The following is a 15,800-nucleotide window of genomic DNA, read 5'->3' as shown; positions in this document are numbered from 1 at the left end:
TTAGGCAACTTGCAGTCTTTATCAGCACCAAAACTGTTTTCTTTCACAGTGAAATTCTTTAAAAATCCTAGTCTGTACACAAATCATTTTAAAGATATTTTATACTACATATAAATGTTTAACAGTGAAAATCAAAAGTATTTAGATACAATTTTTACAAGTCCTTCAAAACTTAAGTCCTTGTATAAGCAAGGGCAAAAACCAATATGACTTTGGGGCAAAACTTAGGACTATCAAACCAAACCTTCAGCCCTTTCCTTGATAATGTTACCAACCTTCAGCAGCTGTGGGAGTCTCTCCTTTCTCTTCAGAGGCAGGGACTGCTCCAATATCAAGGGCCACTTTGGATTTTACAGCTTCTTCTTCAGATTTCTTTTGAGACTGTTTACTCTGATCCTTTTTCCCAGTCTCTAGCTCTTCTTTTTCTTTCAGCTTCCGCAGTTTTGCTTTTTCTTCATCTCGCTTTTTTCTTTCACGTTCTTTCTTTTCTGCCTTCTTTTGGGCCACTGTCTTAATTTTGAAGGAGGAGTCGTCGTCTTCATTCCCACTCTCCACATTAGGACCTGGCTTATTTTTTTGATTTTTTTTCTGTCCTTTTCTAGACTGCAAAAATTCATCTGATTCATCACCACTTTCACCTGAAGAATTTACTCTGGAACGCTCTTTAACTCTTTTACTGTTATCCTCATCTTCTTCTGATCCATCCCCCTTTTTATTTGATTTCTGAACTTTCCCTTTAGCTTTTTTAGAAAGTTTATTAAAATCATCATCATCATCATCACTCCCAGAGTACATTTCCACTTTTGGCTTTGCAGTCTTTTTTGATTTTGAATCTTTATCTTCCCATTCTTCACTATCATTATCATCAAAACTTTGTTTTTTGCCTTTCTGTCCTTTCTTTTTTTTATCTTGTTTTGAGGTGGATTCTTCTTCATTATTTTCTGTTGGCTAAAAAATTTCCATTGTTAAAGATTTTAATAGTTACATTTTATTTTTTAAAATAAGAGTCCTCAATCATGTATTTTACTAAGTACACATAGAAAAAATTCTCAAAATAACTTCAAAATAAGGTCCATTTTTACAAATATAAAACTCGACCAAGTACCAGAAGCTAGCCTAGGCCTCAGGCACATTTCACATTCACTGGAAATGTCAGAACCCAGGTGCTCTGAAGCAAGTACTAATCATCAGTTCACATTCACTACCTTCTCAAATGGCATACAGAGCCTATGAGGAAAAGGAAAGAAAAAAACATATGCCTATCACTTTCCCATTACTTTGAGGCTATTCAAATTCAAAGAATGAAAAAGAAAGAACACAGAACACCGAAGATGGGAAATGTTCTACCTCCAAATGTACTAATTTTATGAATAGGCAACATTATCACAAAATACGTTTAAATTCCCAAATAAATGTTTTTATATCTGTGAAAGTCTTAAAACACATTTCTTAAAAATTGTTTTCCCTCTTTGGCATCAGAATTTATAGAAATTTTTAAATAACATATTCACACTGCTCAAAAGCTTCCAAAAGCAGCTCCCCAAAACTGGCACTAGGACACAGAACAGGTAACAATGGTCTGTTTTTCACCTTTACTGCAGCACTTTCTCTGTCAGCTTTGATGCCTTGAGCTTCCCAAGACAATTCTTCCAGTTCTTTCAGGATATCGTCTTCACTAGAAAAGGATTAAAATATATTCTGAGGCACTGAATTAGCTTAATAAGTCAATCTAGTACCAAAGCTAATAAAAATCAAATATATTTGAAATATACTTACTCAAAGTCTGGCTTTCTTTTATCCTTTTTCTTTTTCCCCTTTGACTTTTGAGGTTCCTGTTCTTTGGCAGCACCAGCTCCTTCTATTTCTGCAGCCAAGGCATCGAGATCAATGTCATCCTTGGCACTTAAATGAAAACAAAGAAGACCTAAATGTTACTCGAGAGCAAAATAATCTACCACATTAACAAAGAAGTTTTTTTTTTAACATTTTGACTTTTCTCATGTATTAGCAGCCCACTGAGAAAAATCATTTGGCAAGTTCTTTCATGACAATACTTGAGTTATATCTACTTATCAGCCTCCCTGCATCTGTTTCAATAAAGTTACACTCGTATCAGAAAGAACTATAATGAACAGCTCCAGGAAAATCTAGGTAACAAGAGAAGGAAATTAACTTTTGTTGATACCAAAGTTTTTTGATGTGTGCCTGAAACAAATGATTTATAAAATGGAGAGAGCTTAAAAGATAAAACAAGTCTTATAACTTTATTATTAATAGCAACACCTAAATATTTGAACAGCTATTCATTATTACTTGGAATAGTAGAAATTTTAGAGCTGGAAGGAACTTTAGAGTCCACCTAGTCTATTATCTCATTTTGCCAACAGGAAAACTAAGATGCACAAAGTTTGAATGCCTTGGGCAAAACATCCAAATCTAAATGAATTAGGAATGATTTACTAAATAAAACACATAAAACATCCAAAACCCAGAATCAAATCTGCTCATAATCTTTTACATTCTTGGTTTCATTTCTGGTTCTATCCCACAATGTCCTCACCTACAAATATTGGAATAAACCAAACTATGTTCCAGTTAAAAACTACAGAAAACCAAGGAAGTCAGTCTGAGATGTACAAATATGAAAGGTAGATGAATCCAAATAAATGATACAGTAAGAAAACAAAAACTTCGAGACGCCTGGGTGGCACAGTTGGTTAAGCGTCTGAGGTCCTGGGATCGAGTCCTGCATTGGGCTCCTTGCTTACCAGGGAGCCTGCTTCTCCCTCTGCCTGCCGTTCCCTCTTCTTGTGTGCTCTCCCTCTCTCTCTCTCTGACAAATAAATAAAACCTTAAAAAAAGAAAAAAGAAAACAAAGACTTCATGCAACATGACCCCCCACTTTGCACACCTCGTCATAAAGATGCTTCATTTCAGTAAAGAAAATTTCTTGAGAATAACTTTAGCTCTATGATAAATATAATTTTAAGATTAACAAGACACTGAGGATATAAAATTTATTCTCAAGGGTCTTAGAAGAGACAGCAAATCAATAAACCAGGAGTTGCAAAATGCCAAATGCCAAGAAGTGAAGGAATTTATGCTTTTATAATAGTTGTCCAGAACTGAAATAATTCCCTTTTGTCCTATATTTTAGACAGTGTATTTGAGAAAGATTATGTAACACTGAACTGCTGCATTGGAGAGGACTTCCTTTTTTCTTTTTTTTAAAGATTTTATTTACTTATTTATTAGAAAGCGAACGAGAGAGAAACAGCATGAGAGAGGAGAGGGTCAGAGGGAGAAGCAGGCTCCCCGCTGAGCCGGGAGCCCGATGTGGGACTCGATCCCAGGACCCTGGGATCATGACCTGAGCCGAAGGCAGTCGCTTAACCAACTGAGCCACCCAGGCGCCCTGGAGAGGACTTCCTGAAGCATGAAATGCATAATCATAAAGTCAGACACTTCCTGGCAGAAGACAAGCCTGGAACCAAGTGCTGAAGGAGCTGGACAAAGCAGGTGTGCATATCATATCAGACACAAGAAGTACAAAAACCTAAAGACAAAGTACATGGTGTCTAAAGAAAACCCATAAAAGGGTATCTGAACCAACTGGGGTGTTTTTCGTTAAGTTATGGGTTTCATGACCCAACCCAAGATCAAGGGACCCAGTAACAGGGGTGGAGCTAGACAGCGTATTTTTAGCAATCTTTCCAAGTGACTTTGGGCCCAATTTGAGTAGTTATCCTTTTTAATAAATGTAGAAACCAAGGCATGGAGAATTCACCCAGGATCACACAAGACAGAGATGGGATTTGAACCCAGAAGTTCTGATTCCACAATAACAGACTCTTAACTCTGCTTACATAACCAAATTTGCATTTTAGAAAGCTCCCTTTGGTATGAGGGGCAGACTAGAATCTGAACTAGTTAGGAAGCAGGAAGACCAGTTAGGGAGCTTTTATAGTTATTTATAATGAGAAATAATGAACACCTGACTTGCAGCAGTGACAGGCAAAATGATATTATAAGATACATATTGAGGGAATCAATCAGCAGCACTTAAGTGACCAACTGGATGTGTTAAATATAGACGGGAAAGAATCAAGAACCATCCTTAGGTCTCATTAAATAAGAGAAACCTAAGCCCGGCCAAGCATCAACCAGCAGTATCTCCAAAGGCACCTCTGCCAATATTTCATACCACAGAAGCTTCTAAACACAGGGTGAGATGGGAAGATGGTTAATGACTGAAGTTTGGCACCTCACCTCCAAAAATCTGCCAGCTCTCACCTGAACTATATTCATCTTATCAGAATACCTTGTGACTAATTATATTTCCAGAGCAGTCATTTGGTTTCATATTACTGAAACAAACATCTCCAGGGTAACAGTCTATAGGGCTCCCTTGCATGCTATTGAGTCTGGCTAGTCTAAAAGACTGACAGGTTTTTGGTTTTTTTTGAAGATTTTATTTATTTGAGAGAGAATGAGAGTGAGAGAAAGAACATGAGAGGGAGGTGGGTCAGAGGGAGAAGCAGACTCCCCGCTGAACAGGGAGCCCAAGGCGGGACTCGATCCTGGGACTCCAGGATCATGACCTGAGCCAAAGGCAGACGCTTAACCAACTGAGCCACCCAGGCTTCCCAAGACTGACAGTTTTGGAGTGCTTATCATATATCAAAGCATTGTGCTGATCAACCGCTAGACATACTATATATCATTTACTCCTAACAACTCCATGAAGTTAAGCTTAAAGATGATAAAAAGAATTTACAAAAGGCTAGAAAATAGCATACCAGGAACTCCCAAATCTGACATCAGAATTGTGCTGCCTTCCTTAAAAATGGGAAACCAAGTTTCTGAAATTGTCTGAAAAATTCAAACATACCTACAAAATATATCAGTGATACATAACACAATTTAAGTCTTAACCACAATGGTTTCTAAAGTGTTCCTTCAATATGTACTGGTTTCTCCCCCAGACTCAGGAAGAGGTCCTAAAAAGTCAACCATACTGCAATGACAGGACATGAAAGTGACACACATATAATATCAGTTGAAACTTTATACCTACATTTTCAGTGCTACTCCTATACCTCCCCACTACAAACTACAGCTTTAAGATTTCAATAAACCAAAGAATCAAATCTAAAATCCAGTCATGCTGATAAGAAAAGCTTTAAAATCTTCAAGAATTCTATAAAAGTATTTTTCTATAGGTATATCTTTCTGCAAACCACTTTTCCCTTTAACAAACCCATAACATTCCTATTAATATTTCCTATGACAACCCCCAATCCTTTATTCTAAACTTACTACTGATTTACAGAGATAAAAAGCAATTTTCTATTGTACTGTTTTCACATGGTACATTCTTCCATCAAAACAATAAATATAACTTAATGGCCTTTAAAAATAAAGCTATTAAAAAGTTATGTGTAGATTTTTGAGAAACAGCCAAACTCTTTTCTAAAATGAGTTTACCATTTAATATTCACAACAACAATATATGGAGATGTCCATTTTCTTCCCCCCCACATTCCAGACAGTATTTGATATTAATGGGTACTGTTCAAGATGCTCTAAAGGATATGTGGTGGTATCTCATCATAGTTTTCATTTGCATTTCCGTAAAGGCTAGGGTAATTAAACATTTTTTCCTGCGTTTATTTGCCATTCATACGTACTGTTCAGTGAAATGTCTGTTCATATCTTTTGCCCATTTTATAATTGGACTGATTGAATGCTGAGTTTTGAGAACTCTTTTTATGTTCTGAGTCATTGGTTGAATACGGTTTATACATTTTCTTCCCGTCTGGAGCTCATCTTTTAACAGGGTTTTTATCAAAGCAAAAAATTTTCATTTTCACAAGATACTCTATCAAAATTTTATGAATCATGCTTTTGGTGTTATGACTAAGAACATTTCACCATGCCCTAGAACTTGAAAATAAAACCTGTTACCTTCTAACAATTGTGTGCTTTAATGTTTTGTTTAAATCTATGATCTATTTTAATCTTTTTTTTTTTTTTAAACCTATGGGTACTCCAGCTGCTTCAGGAACATTTTAAAGTATCCATCCTACACTGAACTGCTTTTGCACTTTTGTCAAAAATCACTTAGCTATACTTGTATAGGGCTATTCCTGAGTCCTTTATTCTCTACTGATCTATGTGTCTCTCCCTCTGACATTAACAATTATGATTAATGGAGCTATATAGTAAGTTTTGAAATCAGGTGAAATGATTCCCTCCCTTTATTATTCATTATGAGAATTGTTTTATCTATTCTTAAGTTGGACTTTTCAAATATATTTTAGAATAATCTTGTATATATCTATGAAAAAAGTCTTGCTAGAATTTTAATAGAAATTGTGTTAATTATATACAAAGAGATTTGAAGAGAACATCTTCATTATGTTATATCCATAGACTGGAAGACAATGTTTCTCCATTTATTTATGGAGAAACCTGTTACCAGGGTGCACTGATTTCTTCCATCAGTGTTTTGAAATTTTCACAAAACTAGTATTTTTTAAATAATTGGAGATTTTAAAATTCAGTTTCTACATACTCATTACTAATGTACAAAAATATGATTAGATCTTTATGTTGATCTGGTATACTGCAACCCTGTTGAACTCACTTATTAGTGCTGAGTTTTAAAATGGATTTTCTACAAACATCATGCCATTTGCATATAAGATCAGTTTTATTCATTTCTGATCTGTATTCCTTTTTTTCTTTCTTTATTGCACTGGCTAAAACTAGTGTTATGTTGAACAGCAGTGGTGAAAGCGAACATCCTTGCCTTGTTCCCAATCTCAGAGTTTTTCACCTCTATGTTAGCTGTAGGTTTTTTGTAGATAACCTTTTCAAACTGAAGAAGTTTCCCTCTATTTCTAGTTTTCTGAGTTTTATTATGAATGGGTGATGTATTTTTGTCAAAAGCTTTCTGTATCAAATAAAAACAGAAAAAAATTTTTAAGTTTTCTGCATCAACTGGTGTAATCATAAATAATTTTTCTTTAACCTGTTACCAGGGTGCATTACATTGATTGGCTTCTGAATAATGAACCAATCTTGCATCCACCTGAATTCACTCCATTTGGTCATGCTGTATATTTTTTATATAATGCCAAGATGTAGTTGTACTCAATTCTATTTGTTAACATTTCATTAACAACTTTTGCAATCTAGATTTATGAGGTTATCAGCTGGTAGTTTTCTTTTTTGTGCACACCACTTTCAATTGGCTTTGAAATCAGGGTAATACTAGTTTCATAAAAACATCTGGAAGGGTCTCCTCTCCTGTTTTCAGAAATGATTATATAGACTTGGTGTTAATTCTTCTTTAAATATTTGGTAAACCAGTAAAAACGTCAGACTCTGAAGATTTATTTTTCAGAACATTTTAAGTTATAAATTCAATTTCCTTAACAGGCATTGGGCTCTTCAAACTGTCTATTTCACCTTGGTGAGTTTCAATAGTTTGAGAAGTCTATTTCATTAAAGTTATCAAATTCATGTGTATAGAGTTGTTCAAAGTATCTTTTTTTATCTTTTTGATGTACAGCTATAATACTATCCCCTATTTCATCCTTAAAGGCCTGTATCTAGTAAACACATTGATTCACTAATTTGTAACCTTCCAAAAGAAAGCAGTAGGCCCAAGTAATTTTACTGGTGAATTATAGCATTTAAGGAAAAAATTACACGATTTGTCCACAATCTCTAGAAAATAAAAGCAGAGTCTCCCTAACTCATTCTGTGAGGATAGCATTACCCCAATACCAAAACCAAAAACAGTGTAAGGTAAAACTACAATATCCTTCATAAACAAAGAGGTAAAAATCCTCAAAAAAAAAATATTAGTAAACTGAATCCAACAATGTATAAAATGAATTATACACTACGACCAACTGGAACTTATTTCAGATATGCAAAATTTGAATATAAGAAACACTGTGAACAACAATATGTCAACAGATTCAATGACTTAGATGAAACGGACAAATTCCTAGACAAACTACTACAACTGATTCAAAAAGTAGAAAATCTAAATACACCTTTAACAAGCACTTGAGTCATTAATCTAAAAGTTTCCCACTAAGAAAAGTCCAGGCCCAGATGGCTTCACTGATGAATTCTATGATACATATAAAAAATTAACTTCAGGGGCGCCTCGGTGGCTTAGCCAGTTAAGCAACTGCCTTTGGCTCAGGTCATGGTCCCAGGGTGCTGGGATCGAGTCCCATGTCAGGCTCCTTACTCGGTGGGGAGCCTGCTTCTCCCTCTGTCTGCTGCTCCCCCTGCTTGTGCACTCTCTGTCAAATAAAGAAATAAAATTAAAAAAAAAAAAGAATTACCTTCAATCCTTCACAGACTCTTTTGAGAAAGAGAGGAGGGGGAGGGGGCAGAAGGGAGGGAGGAAAAAAAAAGAACACTGAGGCCAATATTATCCAGATAACAAAACTAGACAAAGACAGAAGGTACAGATGAAAAAAAATACTATCACACCAAATCCAGCCACATATAAAAAAGATTACACATCACAACCAAGAGGAATTTACTTCAGGAATGCAAGGTTGGGTTTAATATACATAAAAGCAACGTTATCAACCGCATCAACAGGCTATGGAAAAAAAAAACAAACCTATGATCATATTAACTGCCACACCAAATAAATTTTATGAAACCCAACACCTATTCATATAAAAATACTCGCAAACAAGAAATAAAGACCTAAACAAACAGAAAAATGTTCCATGATCATGAAGTGGAAGATAATATAGTTGTCAATTCTTCCACCATTATCTACAGATTCAACTCCTTTGCAAATATCAACAAACTGATTTGACACATTAAATGGAAAAGCAAAAGGCTGAACAGTCAACACAATACTGAAGAACAAAGTTGGAGGATTTTACCCTATTTCAAGACTTACTATAGAGCTTACTATCAAGACAATGGAGTAAAAAAAGATGCAAAATCTGTTGACCTTGGGTGTGGCAATGAGGTTTAAGATAAAACAAAAACCAAAAGCAGAACTCATGAAAAGAAAAAATGATAATTTAGACTTTATTAAAATTTAAAGCTTCTGCTTAGAAGGATACTGATAAGAAAATGAAAACACAAACCACACAGTAAGAGAAAGAGAAAATACAAGCACACCTTCCTTTATTATGCTTCATGGATACTCTGTTTACAAACTGAAGGGTTGTGGCAAGCCTGCCTGGAGTATTTTTCCAATAGTACTTGCTCATATTGTGCCTCTGTGTCACAGTATTTCAAACCTTTACATTATTGTTATATTTGTTATAGTGATTTGTGATCAGTGATCTTTGATGTCACTACTGTAATTGTTTTGAGGCACCACAAATCACACCCACATAAGACAGCAAACTTAATAAACATTGTATGTGGGCGCCTGGGTGGCTGAGTTGGTTAAGCGACTGCCTTCGGCTCAGGTCATGATCCCGGGGTCCTGGGATCGAGTCCCGCATCGGGCTCCCTGCTCTGCGGGGAGCCTGCTTCTCCCTCTCCCACTCCCCCTGCTTGTGTTCCCTCTCTCGCTGTGTCTCTGTCAAATAAATAAAATAAAAAATCTTTTAAAAAAAAAAAATAAATAAATATTGTATGTGTTCAGACTGTTCCACCAACCAGCCATTTCCACCATATATTTATCTCCCTCTCCTTGGGACTCCCTATTCTGAGACACACCAATATTGAAATTAAGCCAATTGATAACTCTACATTAGCCTCTCAAGTGTTCAAGGAAGAGTTATACATCTCTCACTTTAAATCAAAAGCTAGAAATGATTAAGTTCAGTGAAAAAGGTATGTTGAAAGCTGAGACAGGCTGAAAATTAGGCCCCTAGAACCAAACAGTAAGCCAAGTTTTGAATGCAAAGGGTAAGTTCTTAAACAAAAGTGCTTCTCCAATGAACACACAAATGATTTAAAAAAAAAAAAAAAAAGTGAAACCACCATATCACTGATAAAAGTTTTAGTGGCCTGGATAGAAGATCAAGCCAGCCACAACATTCCCTTAAGCCAAAGACTAATCAAGAAGGCCCTAACTCTCTTCCATACTATAAAGGCTGAGAGAGGTGAGGAAACTACAGAAGAAAAGTATGAAGCTAGCAGAGGCTGGTTCATGAGGTTTAAGGAAATAAGCCATCTCCATAACATCAAAGTGCAGGCTGAAGCAGCAAGTGCTGATGTAGAAACTGTGGTAAGTCATCCAGAAAATCTAGCTCAGATTATTACTGAAGATGGCTACAATAAATAACAGGTTTTCAGTGTAGACAAAACAGCCTTACAACGGAAGATGTCATATACAAATTTCATAGCAGCTCATGGATCAGAGTAATTTTGGCTTACCAAGTCTCATTATGTAAGAAATACATTTTGTTAGGCTATAGCTGCTAGAGATAGTGATTCCTCTGATGGATCTAAGCGAAGAAACTGAGAACCTTCTGGAAAGGATTCACCATTCTAGGTGACAACATTTATCATTCATGTGGAGGGATCAGTATTAATAGGAATTTGGAAGAAGCTAATTCCTACCCTCATGGATTACTCTGAGGGGTTCAAGACCTCAGTAGAGGAAGTAAATGCAGGTGTGGTAGAAAAGAGGACTAGAATTAGAAGTGGAACCTGAAGATGAAACTGAAATGCTGCAATCTGATGATAAAACCTTTAACAGATGAAGTTGTTTCTTACAGATGGGCAGAGAAATGATTTCTTGAGATGGAATTTACTCCTGGTGAAGATGCTATGAAGACTGCTGAAATGACAAAGAATTCAGAGTATTACATAAACTTAATTGATAAAGCAGCAACAGGGTTTGTTGCAATTTTGAAAGAAGTTCTACTGTGAGTAAAAATATGCTATCAAACAGCATCACATGCCACAGTAAACTCATTTATGAAAGAGTCAATCGACAAAATTTATTGCTATCTTCTAAGAAACTGCCACAGCCACCCCAAACTTCAGAAACTACCAACCAATGTGATCAGTCAGCAGTCATTAACATCAAGGCAAGACTCTACTCCAATAAAACAATTATGAATTACTGAAAGTTCAGATGATGGTTAGCATTTTCTAGTAATAAAGTATGTTTAAGTTAATATAGGTACAGCCTTTTAGACATAATGCTATTTTTCACACACAACAGACTATAGTACACTATAATTTTCATATGCACTAGGAAACCAGAAAACTGATTTGATGTGCTTTATTGCAGTAGTCTAGAACCAAATGTGCAGTATCTCTGAGGTATACCTGTATTTGCAAATCACTACTGGCTGAAGTACTTGTATCCAAAATATGGGGAAAAAAACAAACTTTTAAAACTCAACAGTAAAAAAAGAACCCAATTAAAATATGAATAAAGATCTTAACAGTCACTTGAGAGATAAATAAATGGCAAAAAAAAAAAAAGATAAAAGCTCATCATTTGTCATTAGGGAAATGCAAATTAAAACAAGGAAACAGGGATTGCACTGAATAGTATAAGATTGCTCTAGGTACCACAGACATTTTAACAATATTTGTTCTTCAAATCCGTGAGCATGGAATGTTTTTCCATTTCTCTGTGTCTTCCTCAATTTCTTTCATGACTGTTCTGTAGTTTTCTAAGTACAGATCCTTTGCCTCTTTGGTTAGGTTTATTCCTAGGTATCTTATGGTTTTTGGTGCAATTGTAAATGGGATTGACTCCTTACTATTTCTTCTGTCTCATTGTTAGTGCATAGAAATGCAACTGATTTGTGTGTGTTGATTTTATATCCTGCCACACTGCTAAATTCCTGCTTTAGTTCTAGCAATTCTGGGGTGGAGTCATTTGGGTTTTCCACATAGAGTATCATGTCCTCTGTGAAGAGTCAAAGTTTGACTTCTTCGCCAATTTGGATGCTTTTTATTTTTGTTGTCTGACTGCTGAGGCTAGGACTTCTAGTACTATATTGAACAACAGTGGTGAGAATGGACATCCCTGCCATTTTTCCTGACGTTAGAGAAAAAGCTCTGTTTTTCCCTATTGAGAATGATATTCACTGTGGGCTTTTCATAGATGGCTTTTATGATATTGAAGTATGTTCCCTCTATCCCTACACTCTGAAGAGTTTTAATCACGAAATTGTACTGTCAAATGCTTTTTCTCCTTCTACTGAGAGGACTCTATGGTTCTTGTCCTTTATTTGATTTGCAGATATTGAACCACTCTTGCAGCCCAGGAATAAATCTCACTTGGTCGTGGTGAACAGTCCTTTTAATGTACTGTTGGATCCTACTGGCTAGTATCTTGGTGATAATTTTCGCATCCATGTTCATCAGGGATATTGGTCTGTAATTCTCCTTTTTGATGGGGTCTCTGTCTGGTTTTGGGATCAAGGTAATGCTGGCCTCATAAAATGAGTTTGGAAGTTTTCCTTCCATTTCTACTTTTTGAAACAGCTTCAGAAGAAGAGGCATTAGTTCTTCTTTAAATGTTTGGTAGAAATCCCCTGGGAAGCCATTGGCCCGGGACTATTGTTTGTTGGGAGATTTTTGATTACTGCTTCAATATCCTTGTTGGTTATGGGTCTGTTCAGGTTTTCCCTTTCTGGTTTCAGTTTTGGTAATTTATGTGTCTCTAGGAATGCATCCATTTCTTCCAGATTGCCTACTTTGTTGGCATATAGTTGCTCATAATAACGTTCTTATAATTGTTTGTATTTCTTTGGTGTTAGCTGTGATCTCTCCTCTTTCACTCATGATTTTATTTATTTGGGTCCTTTCTCTTTTCTTTTTGGTAAGTCTGGCCAGGGGTTTATCAATCTTAATTCTTTCAAAGAACCAGCTCCTAGTTTCATTGACCTGTTCTACTATTCTTTTGGTTTCATTGATTTCTGCTCTGATCTTTATTATTTCTCTTCTCCTGCTGGGTTTAGGATTTATTTGCTGTTCTTTCGCCAGCTCCATCAGGTGTAAGGTTAGGTTGTGTATTTGAGACCTTTCTTGTTTCCTGAGAAAAGCTTGTATTGCTATATATTTCCCTCTTAGGACCGCCTTTGCTACGTCCCAAAGGTTTTGAACAGTTGTTTCATTTTCATTTGTTTCCATGAATTTTTTAAATTATTCTTTAATTTCCAGGTTGACCCATTCATTCTTTAGTAGGATACTCTTTAGCCTCCATGTAACTGAGTTCTTTCCAAATCTCCTCTTGTGACTGAGTTCCAGTTTCAAAGCATTGTGGTCAGAAAATATGCAGAGAATGATCCGAATCTTTTGGTACTGGTTGAGACCTGGTTTATGACCCAGCATATGATCTATTCTGGAGAATGTTCCATGTGCACTCGAGAAGAATGTGTATTCTGTTGCTTTGGGATGTAATGTTCTGAATATATCTGTGAAGTCCATCTGGCCCAGTGTGTCATTCAAACCCCTTGTTTCCTTGTTGATCTTCCGCTTAGAAGATCTGTCCATTGCAGTAAGTGGGGTGTTAAAGTCCCCTACTATTATTGTATTATTATCAATGTGTTTAATTTTGTTATTAACTGGTTTTTCTAAATGGCTGCTCCCATGTTAGGGGCATAAATATTTACAATTGTTAGATCTTCTTGTTGGATACACCCTCTAATTAGGATATAGGTCTTTCCTCATCTCTTATTATAGTCTTTGGTTTAAAATCTAATTTGTCTGATATAAGGATTGCCACCCCAGCTTTCTTTTGATATCAATTAGCATGATAAACAGTTTCCCACTCTGTCACTTTCAATCTGGAGGTGTCTTTGGGTCTAAAATGAGTCTCTTGGGGGGCCTGGATGGCTCAGTTGTTAAGCATCTGCCTTCAGCTCAGTTCATAATCCCAGGGTCCTGGGATCAAGTCCCGCATCAGGCTTCCTGCAGAGCAGGAAGCCTGCTTCTCCCTCTCCCACTCCCCCTGCTTGTGTTCCTGCTCTCACTATCTCTCTGTCAAATAAATAAATAAAATCTTTAGGATAAATAAATAAAATAAAATGAGTCTCCTGCAGAGAGCATATCAATGGGTCTTGCTCTTTAATCCAATTTGATACCCTGTGTCTTTTGATTGGGACATTTAGCCCATTTACATTCACAGTAACTACTTAAAGATACGAATTTAATGCCATTGTATTAACTGTACAGTCACTGTTTCTGCATATTGTCTCTGTTCCTTTCTGGTCTATATTACTTTTGGGCCCTCTCTTTGCTTACAGGATCCCTTTTAATATTTCTTGCAGGGTTGGTTTAGTGATCACAGATTCTTTTAGTTTCTGTTTGTTCTGGAAGCTTTTCATCTCTATTTTGAATGACATCCTAGCTGGAAAAGTATTCTTGGCTGCATATTTTTCTCATTTAGCACCCTGAATATATCATGCCAGTCCTTTCTGGCCTGCCAGGTCTCTGTGGATAGGTCTGCTGCCAATCTAATGTTTCTACTCTTGTAGGTTACGGACCTCTTATCCTGAGCTGCCTTCAGAATTTTTCTTTGTCTTTGAGATTTGCAAGCTTCACTACTATATGTTGAGGTGTTGATCTATTTTTATTGATTTTGAGGGGGGGGGTTCTCTGTGCCTCCTGGGCTTGAATGCCTGTTTCCTTCCACAGATTAGGGAAGTTCTCCACTATAATTTGCTCCAATATACCTTCGCGCTCCCCCTTGCTTCTTCAGGGATCCCAATTATTCTAATATTGTTTCGCTTTATGGTATCACTTATCTCTCAAATTCTTCCCTCGTGATCCAGTAGTTGTTTATCTCTTTTTCTCAGCTTCTTTATTTTCCATCATTTTGCCTTCTAGATCACTGATTCCGTCTTCTGCCTCATTTATCCTAGCAGTTAGAGTCTCCATTCTTAATTGCATCTCATTAATAGCCTTTTTTATTTCACTTGACTTGATTTTAGTTCTTTTATTTCTCCAGAAAGGGATTCTCTGGTGTCTTCTACACTCTTCTCAAGCCCACTTAGTATCTTTATAATCGTTATTCTGAAATCTAGTTCAGACATCTTACTTATATCCATACTAATTAAGTCCCTGGCAATCAGTACTGCCCCTTGTTCTTTTTAAGATTTTATCTGGGAGACAGAGAGAGAGAGACAGAGAGCACAAGCAGAGGGAGCTGCAAGTAGAGAGAGCTGCAGGCTCCCCACTGAGCAAGGAGCCCGATGTGGGACTCAATCCCAGGACCCTGAGACCATGACCTGAGCCAAAGGCAGATGCCTAACTGACTGAGACACCCAGGTGTCCCTCTTGTTCTCTTTTTTGAGTTGAGTTTTTCCCATCTTGTCATTCTGTCCAGAGAAGAATAGATGAATGAGAGAACAAAATACTAAAATGGCAACTACAACCCCAGAGAAATATACACTAAACAAATCAGAAGAGAACCAAAACCAAAAAAAAAATTTTAAGAAAAAGAATATAAGCAGACCAGTGAACTGAACCGAGCAGTACACCCGATCCTGTATTTTAGTCTGTTTGTTAAAAAATTAGATCCCAAAATTGTAAAGAAAGAAAAACTTATACATGTACAAAAATAAAGTTAAGTACTATGAAAGAATAGAATGTAACTATAAAAATGAAAATTAAAAGACAAAAAAAAAAAAAAAGGACTATAAACAGGTGAACAGGACACAGCAATACACTATATCCTGAGTGTATTTTGGTAGCTTTGTTAGAAGAAACTACATCTCAAAATTGTAAAGAAAGAAAAACATATACACACAAAAATAAAGTTAAGTATATTGAAAGGATAGAATGTAACTATAAAGATGAAAGTTAGATGAAAAAGA

General features: G+C 36.2%; 1 protein-coding gene across 2 annotated transcripts in view; it reads right to left on the bottom strand.

The window, feature by feature from the left end:
• The window catches only part of EIF5B (eukaryotic translation initiation factor 5B), a 96,407-nt gene that overhangs the window by 55,272 nt on the left and 25,335 nt on the right, over positions 1-15,800 (bottom strand). For both annotated transcript variants that reach the window (XM_035001776.1, XM_035001778.1), the window contains exons 2-4: positions 1,777-1,902; positions 1,591-1,675; positions 276-948 (exon numbers count right to left, since the gene is read on the bottom strand). In XM_035001776.1, coding sequence (XP_034857667.1) covers positions 276-948; positions 1,591-1,675; positions 1,777-1,902 — 884 coding nt within the window. The remainder of the gene's footprint in view (positions 1-275; positions 949-1,590; positions 1,676-1,776; positions 1,903-15,800) is intronic.

The sequence above is a fragment of the Mirounga leonina genome, unplaced genomic scaffold (assembly GCF_011800145.1).
Source record: "Mirounga leonina isolate KUSES-001 unplaced genomic scaffold, KU_Mleo_1.0 Mir_125, whole genome shotgun sequence".
Lineage (NCBI taxonomy): Eukaryota > Metazoa > Chordata > Mammalia > Carnivora > Phocidae > Mirounga > Mirounga leonina.
This window is presented reverse-complemented; position numbering and strand designations above follow the sequence as displayed.